This window comes from Carassius carassius, chromosome 32 (assembly GCF_963082965.1).
Source record: "Carassius carassius chromosome 32, fCarCar2.1, whole genome shotgun sequence".
NCBI lineage: Eukaryota > Metazoa > Chordata > Actinopteri > Cypriniformes > Cyprinidae > Carassius > Carassius carassius.
This window is the reverse complement of record NC_081786.1, coordinates 26,926,323-26,935,150: the sequence shown is the minus strand read 5'-3', so window position 1 is coordinate 26,935,150 and position 8,828 is coordinate 26,926,323. Positions and strand designations below refer to the sequence as shown.

Genomic DNA, 8,828 nt, shown 5'->3' with positions numbered 1-8,828 from the left:
AAAAAAAAAAAACAAGGATATATCTCCCTGACTCAGGGATGCACTGGTCCAGATAAAGGACCTGAATAGCACCAAAAAATGCGCACTGTCTTTCTCCCTCTCTCCACCCGGAGATACACTCCCCCAGTTAATATGCACGCCTCTAACATTCACAACAACCGACCCTAAGCTTTGTTAGGTTTTGTGTCATGTACTGTATATTGTGCTACTATAGACTGCTCAAAAGTGCTTCGCCACATTGTTGACCATTAGTTCAACATAACTGTGGCCACGATTTTTTCTTCTGAGCGCAGTTCTGCTATACAGTTCTGCTTCTTCTATTTTTCCGCCTTTCTCTGACGTTAAATATACCGTCACAAATTTCTTCTTATAATCGACAACAGGTGCAAGTACAATTATGTAATTTTCACACTACCTTCTCCTTATACAAAACCAATAGGCTAGCGGTTTTGCAATAACTATAAAAAAAATATTAGTTAAACATTATATAGAGTTCTTTAAAAACATAAATTAATAAAAAAGCAAAATATCAAAAATCCACAATCAAACCAACTGTAGAAAGCATAAGGGGAAAAGATCGAGCCGCTTAAAGATTAATTCTGTAAATAATTAGCACAATGATTCTATTCCACCGTTTGTTTAATGAAAGCCAAGTTTACACTCGCATCTGCTGTAAAATATATTTAAAAAAAACTAACCATTTCGGATTTTGCACTGAAACATATTGACCCAAGACACTAATATAGCTACGATAATCCTCACCGGGAAAGGAACCAAAAGAGAGCTATTGTTCTTGCCTATTTAAAAACAAAACAAAAAATCCCTATAGTAATTTTGACTTTTATTTCCTAGCTGCCATCCGACTCGAATGCGGCCGCGGTGCATATCAGTTCAAGCAAATCACTTCTTTGACACAAAGTGTGGAAAAGCGTAACAACACATTTTTTAGTTGACAATGAAATATTCTAAAATGGCATTGTTAATAGTAAAATTGCATAATAATAATCTAACAAAACTTTGTCACGTGTGTTTTCTCTCTTAAATGTGCCGTTTTAACACCCGAGATGTCAGCCGCGGAGCCTGAAAAGGAGAGAGCGCCTGAATGAAAAGCTGCTTAGCTGAAGAAGCCCTCTTCTATTAAGTGAGTGGATTTTTACCCCCGTTTCACAAGTGACTTTAGCCTTCTTATTGCTGAAGTGTTCGTACTGATAAATTCGGAAAACTGAAGCCAATTGTGCTGCTGATGAAGTGAAAAGAGCGACAGGCTGTCCAGAGCAACATTTGTGCAAACACAATGGATTTACAAATTAGCATATTTATATTATTTGTATTTATTCGTTCTATTAGTTTATTATAAAGTGTTTGTATTAATGGGATATGGCGAAGAAACGATCCATATTTTGCAAAACGTGTCCGAAATCACTGACACCAAACGCAAAACAAATCGGAATTTCTGAAACACATCATTTTATTAAAAGTCTTAATAAAAAGAATTGTAGACCTCCCTCGCCAGCGCGCGGTGTTACTGAAATAAACATGAGGGATATTTATCGACAACTGATGTTCCATTTTCCCTAAATATCGGAGACATTTAGGCTATAGCTTACTGAACGGTCAAACATAATATTGCAAACAGTTATCACAAAATAGTTACATAGAAAACAAACCAGTGTAATAAGCTAAAGATTGCCAATGTTTATTCATGGCCATAAATATATTCGGTCCATTGTAAAAGAAAGAAATAAAATTTTCTATAATCATAAAGTGGTTTTGCACGTGCTTAGAACACGAAGGACAAAAGGAAAACATTTCTACAACACACAAACATACTTTACAAAATTTCACAAGAGCTTTAACATTCTTAAATTTGGGGAGAGGCTTGACCCGGTTTTCTTAACGAAAACATGTAAACATGGCGCACACGTCAATCCCCAAAATAAATTGGTGAGGAAAGGGTCAAGCTGCAAAAATAAAAAGTCTTGTATTTTGTTTGGAAAGCTCCCTACCACGGTCTTTAAAATGCAGCCCTGCATTCGCAAGTCAGGATTTGTTCACCAAGTCCACTGTTGCGTTTGCACCAAGTGATGTGCTGTTGGGAACTGTGGCGTGGTGGCGGCGCTGTAGTGCGCGTTATATTGCATGTGCTGGAGAGACTGGGCGCTATACGCGGAGAACGGAATTCCAGCCTGAAAAGTAGCTGCCAAGTCCTGAGCTTTTAGCGTATGACAGGGCTTGCCATCTCTGACTAACACAGGCACGGCCACCCGCCTAGGAGAAGGGAGATGGGTCACTTCCATTCCTTTCTCCGCCCGAGCTCTCTTCATTTTGTATCGATGGTTCTGGAACCAGATTTTCACTTGGGTTGGAGTCAGGCGGATCAAACTGGCGAGATGCTCCCTCTCCGGGGCTGACAGATACCTCTGTTGTCTAAACCGGCGCTCGAGTTCGTAAGTTTGTGCCTTGGAAAAGAGCACCCTCCTTTTGCGCTTCTTACCGGAGTCGCTGCCGTTGCTCGAAGTTTCCTTGTCGTTGTCCGGCGACTCGTCGGCTGAAGGTTCCGGGGATTTTGCAGACGGGTCTTGAGAGTTTGCGGATAGGCCGTGTACTGGTTCATAAAAAAATAATAAGAGGAAAGGGGGAAAAAAAACTACAGTTAATACCACATCAAATAAAATGTAATTGTAAATCGCAAGAAAGTGTGTATATATGTGACAGTTCTTTGTATTTATCTTCAATTAAACAACCGAACACATATTTGCCAAATAACATTAGATCAAATCAGGCTGACAAATAAATCTGATATTGCAGATCTGTTCATAACAGGAGCATGCTTTTTTATTTTAATAGGCCTTTATTATCACAGGGCGTGTGACCCAAAACGAAACGATGATTTAGCCGTAGAGTCGATTCAACAGTTACTGATCAACAAAGAGGAAAATCTACGCGAGAACTATCAGTCAGCAAAGCTCCCACAAACTGTCTGGGAAATTAAAACAGGATTTCTGACACACACACACTAACAAAAAAATTTTAAATAAATAAATGGAGTGCTGGTAACTAATTTAATGACAGCTATGGCCACAATCCAGAAGCAGATAATAGGTTACGCCTTAGACAAGCGCAACAGTGGAAATCTACAGATGAACAGTTGTCTACCGCAGTGGGCTATCAAAAACAGTGATTTTGTAAGATGATATCAGCAGTGCAAAATCGAATATTTGTGACTAAATAATATTTTCTTTCTTCAAAACCGAAGACACTTTAAACTTGCGTGAATTCTTACTACTTACATGAGTATTGGATGCTGTCCGTAGTTGCGAGCCATCTGGTGTAAGGATTGTCACTATTATCGTAAAACGGATTCTTTAAAGGCAGATTCGGAACATTCTCTAAAGGACTTTGCACTAGCACTCCAGGCGTTTTAGTCGCCTCAGAACCCTCCGTGTCTTCCTCAGTCCCGGTGATCGATCCTTCTTCATCGTTAGTATCAGGGAGGTCCAAAATGTCCTTTACTGAAAAGCCCGTCTTTGTGTTGGTCAACGACATGTTCTGGGGCATTTGATGCAGTCAAGTTGCTGCACCAGTTTGGCAATCCTCTGTTTAAAAAAAACACACAAAGCACAGATGATTTAGCGAATATAGGATCGGTGCGTTTCAGCGCGAAGTAAACTGAAGTCGACGCATGAGGCTCGATCGGTAACCGTTGCTAGTGGGGAAAAAAGTAGGAAGAAATCAGTTCTGTAAGTCCAGGAAGAATGCCAAAGTGACTGAAGTGGTATATCTAGCTCGTGGATATTGCGCTACTGCTGGGTGTTAGGGGGAAATAAGCCATTACCAGGCTGATCAGTCCATATAAGGTTGGTCTCAACACATGAACCTGCAGTGAAAAAGCATTAAAAACGAAAAAGGTTGGCCACGTGTGGGCGGGTCTTGGGAGTCAAGTGGATGAAGACAGTGTTTGCCGATGTGAAATTGTGGGTTTTGGGGAGATCCTAGCCTTATACCATTGGTGCTTCAGAACATGATGAGTGGTATAACGTGTCAATTAATTACAAAGATGGGGAGGGCCTTTTTACACCCTATTTACATACAAAGAACCACCAAGTAGCTTTATACACATCACAGGCCTTCTTGAACTGGAAATGGACAAAACCTGTGCATATTCCTCAGTAGTAAATTATAACGCAGATGTATATAAATCAATCGTGCACTGACAGTTCTGTTTGGATCCAGCATTTAAGAGGATGTCTAATCCCCAAAAATGTTTATTCTATAAAAGGCCAACGAAATCGCTTCTAGTGCTAACAGACTAATTTATGCAGGTCAATATTTTGGTTCGGGATTACGGAGAAGGGTTGTTCACTGGACCTGATTAAGACATCAAAAAAGAAACAATTAATGATCTCGTTTTTTATTTTATTTTTATTGATTATTAGCTTCTTCTTATTGTTACAGAAATTGTTATGACTTTAAAAAATAATAATAATCATATGCAATTTGCATAATTTAGTATATCATTTAGCGCACGTTAAAAGCAAAATATTAGCCTACTCTTAACATTTTTTTTCAACGTTTCTCAAAGACAATCGAGATGATTATGTGGGTAAACAGTAAAACTATGTTCAAATTACATGAACGACAGTTTACTGCCTCCTTTTTAAAACACATTTCTGATCATTATATTTGCATTGCTTCTTTCCGTTGTCCGCAGCACAAAAGTGGAGCATTATTGTTGAGTATTTTGCCTCTCCTTTTCAACTCTCAGTCCTATCTTTTCTTTTTTGCCTCTTTGCCTCCTATCTAGTATGTGATGTGGGTGACAATGTTGCACGTTTCTAGCCAGTCCTCTGCTCATCCTGGGTGGTCGAACCCGGGCAAACACAAATACAAACCGATTGCTAAGCTGCAGACAATAGGGGAAATGTAGACAAATGTCCGGCTCCTGTTGGAAGCCTTTGTCCGGCCGTAGTTTTTGCATTTATTTAAGGGCCAAAATAATAGATGATTGACGCCCCTGTACAATACGTTCTAACTGTGTGGAATAAATCTGAGGTTGTTCCTAGTTGTCATGGCATTCACTGCTTTCAATGGACTATCTCTTCATTCATTTCTGTACCCCTTCACAATATCAAGGAAAGTCCTTCATCTCTCTCTCTCTCTCTCTCTCTCTCTCTCTCTCTCTCTCACACACACACACACACACGCACAATTTACGCGCAGTTTCTCCTTTTCTCGCACGCATGCAAGCATTCAAGATGGTGTTAAGTGGGGTACAAATTAGATAAACCTATTTCTTTATATTTTTCATTATTAATTATGTGTTGAAAATATATATTATTGCTGATGTTGTTATCACTGAATACTGAATTTGACGTTCGCTTTCTGCAAGCGAAATGTTTAAATATTCGATAAGATCTTAAAATGAAAAAATATCCTGTTGGATTCTGGGTTTAGCAAGATTTACAAGATTTTTTGTGCATAATATGGTAAACACGCAGGTAACCAAGCATATTTTTCATCCAATGATCAGTTTCAGAATCAGTTACCTGATAGGTAAATACTTAACCAGAGTTTTACGTAGAATTAATCATGCAGCGACAGAAAAATCAGACAATGGGAGCATTGAACTGGACGGGCCAGGAGCAAAGTCGAACTGTGAACGCTTTTCGCAAGGTCACTCTCCCAGCCTTCCCATGCCGCAGAGACAGGTTACTGAACACATCCCTGTAACCACGAAATGTTGGAAATGACGCACTCTATACATAGATTTAAACTAAACACATCATACACTGTTACTGTTATAGCCTACTCTTTGTTTGGTAGCTATTAATGCAGTTTCGAATTTTACTTCCAGAATATCATAGGCTGGTGACAAAAAAATAAAATAATAATAATAACTATAAATAAATAATAATAATAATAATCTAAATTAATAAGGTATTAATAAATATCCCCGTCTACTCTTTTCCAATGTAGCAACCAACACAACACTCGCGATCGATGGCAGGACTCGTGGTTTGTCTGTGGCCAGTGATTTGGGAATGTGTTTGAACAATTGAACCGAGGAGTTGGGTGAGGAGAAGTAAATGTGCACATGCTGAGTGGCTATACTTCACTTCAAGAGCCATTTCCTTCTGTTTACCTGTTTACTTTCGCAGGTAGCTCAAATAGACAGTTTGTCTTTGCGCTTATACTGAAAAGAAGAGCGACAGTATCTTAGCACACCGATTTGAGTTAAACTAGTGTAATTCACAACGGTGTTTACATCGCATTCACTGTCTAAATATTCAGTACTTGAGGACCCCTCATCAGTTGTGAGCACTTAGAGTCAGATTGGCTAGAGAGGGCAGAAAAATGTTTAGAATCATAATTTTCAGTATAAAAAAGGCAACACTCGTTTTTACAGGAACAATAATAATAATAATAATAATAATAATGCGCGCTGAGTAAAACGCCCACAATTAAAATTATATTTCGGTATTATGAGCATATTTTCAATTTCAGAAAATAAAATCTTGCACAAAGTATCACATCAATATTATTATTATTATTATTATTAATAAATAAATAAATTAATAAATAAATAAATAGGGGATGTTGCATGTTTACACGCATAAAATATATGCATATATGTATGAAAACTATTAGGAGCAGGCTGTAGCCCTTTCTAACGCGTGTGTGAAATAAAACCAACAAATCATCATAAAGACTTCTATTTTCTTTTTTTCTTTTGAGAAAACAAATGACGTTCTCTGCAATCTGGCATTGTATATAGTTAGCATACTTTAGATTTATTTAAAAAAAAAAAATTACAATGTTTCGTAAATACGACGAGACAATAGCGCTAAACATCCATAAATTAATTCCTTATCGAACAAAAATGCCTGAACCAGTCATTTTATGCTAGCTATTGTTAATAACTGTGGACAATAAAAAAAGACCTTTATACGCTTGATTAAAAAGAAAATCCTAATGCTGCCTGAAGGCCAGGGGACTATAATAACGTTGATCATTTCTTGCTTTAATCGACGAATTTCAGCGTATTCCGGTGCCTTGGGCGAGCAGTTAAGCTTTGATAAATGTAACCGTTTCCCTCTAGGTGCTCATGATCAATGTATAAACTGACAAGAGCGATTTTCTGCTTTTCCCTTGCGATTAAAAGGCCATAACAGCGAAATGTTGGTATAAAAATAAGTCTGGTGGTTTGTGGGACTTAGCCGCTGCCCGAAGACAATGCCCCGCAGCACAGATCGTTCAGAGCGGGTCTGATTCTCCGGACTGCAGGGCAAACGCTGCGCCTTTATTCGTCTCAGAGCCTCTAATGATTAAACATGTCGGAAGGAGATTAACACGGTGCCCATGGCCCAGGGACATGCCTTCATTTGTTTAACTACCAGTTTATTTGTAACGGTGAATTTCATGGCGCATAGTGTTCAATTCTCCGTCCTGGCACCTTTATCAGACTACCCAAAACAAATTGGTTTAAGGATTATCATTTTAATAGTCATCTTATAGTCCACTGGGACGGTTGTGTCTATTTTTGCAATCTGTTTGAAATTAATTATAGATTAATTGAAATAAAATGGCCAGGCTTTACGCACACGCGAAGTTAGAAATATTGCATATTTCAGAGCGAGATTCCTTTCCTTTACACCAATAAATTATACTTGCATCCAGTCATATGATTTCCACTGAGGGTGATGGTGGAGATGGGAAACGAAGAGACATTTTTGATACTCGGGCGTACTCTGCCGGTACAAATGCGTATAGCGCCTGGAATAAAATGAACTAAAATGAATGCATCTAAAGGCGTTTTCTGCGAAATAGAAACACCGTTATTTTACGGTATATATATATATATATATATATATATATATATATATATATATATATATATATATATATATACACATACACACACACACACACGCGCGCGCGCGCGCGTGCACACATAAATAAATAAATAGCCTACAGTTATAATTAACAAAATATACAGTAACCCAAGAGCAACATATAATAATACTAATAATAATAATAATAATAATAATAATAATAATAATCTATGAATAGTTGTATTTCTTATGGTGATATAGGACGCAAATGTTTCAAACTATGTCATGTAGTTATGCAATTTTTATCCAGAGATTGCTATATCATAATAAAGGGAAGAATTTCTGAAATGATTTCCTAATATGATTAGACGTTAACAGTTAAGCGGAGGATTGCACACATTACAAGCAAGTTTACCTTCAGACTTTATGCTTTTAATAGAACTCACAAGTGCTTGCGCGTGCGTCTGCACGAGCGAGCACACACACACATGCACACACAAGCAAGCATTTATTCTTTGCACAACCTACCTAACGCACTGTACGCGGAGAGGTCGAGTGATAGTAATAAACGCTCACCTGGCGGCTGACGGAAGAGGGTAAGTGGTGCAGCTTGCGTTAAGACACCGCACCGTTAATGAAATATCTCCAAATGAAAGTAAGGACGCACGCACCGATAAGTCTGATGTGCTTTATATACCCGGGGAGCAAGCACTCCTCTTCTGATATCGTCCAAGTACGTTTGCATAGCTGGCGAAGTGGCTCTGCCTTAGATTTGCTACTAACATTACATGATGTTTGTTTTCCCCCTGCAATGACGCGAGACAAAATATTGGCCATATGTTAGTCTGCAATAAATTGGTCATGAGAGCAAACATGGTTGCCTCATAAGAGCGCTTTTAGCTGATCCGTATTCACCGATTCATGCTACATTGTTGACCAAAGTGCTATTACTGCCTTCTGTGTCGTTTTGATACACTTAGGCGGTGAATTGTCCAA

General features: G+C 38.4%; 1 protein-coding gene across 1 annotated transcript; it reads right to left on the bottom strand.

Annotated features, from left to right (window-relative positions):
* Nucleotides 1–1,450: 1,450 nt before the first annotated feature.
* Nucleotides 1,451–8,534, bottom strand: nkx2.2a (NK2 homeobox 2a). The gene is made up of 3 exons (XM_059521112.1): nt 8,409–8,534; nt 3,291–3,596; nt 1,451–2,605 (listed from the first exon to the last, which is right to left on the bottom strand). Exons 2-3 carry the CDS (start codon nt 3,556–3,558, stop codon nt 2,052–2,054), a joined length of 822 nt encoding a protein of 273 aa, XP_059377095.1. The 5' UTR covers nt 3,559–3,596; nt 8,409–8,534; the 3' UTR covers nt 1,451–2,051.
* Nucleotides 8,535–8,828: the final 294 nt, after the last annotated feature.

What these genes read in the sequence shown, in the direction of transcription:
- nkx2.2a (XM_059521112.1), bottom strand. Translation starts at nt 3,558, where the DNA reads ATGCCCCAGAACATGTCGTTGACCAACACAAAGACGGGCTTTTCAGTA. An exon ending in GGACAGCATCCAATACTCAT is followed by an intron (nt 2,606 to 3,290) that starts GTAAGTAGTAAG and finishes TTTATGAACCAG; the next exon opens with TACACGGCCTATCCGCAAAC.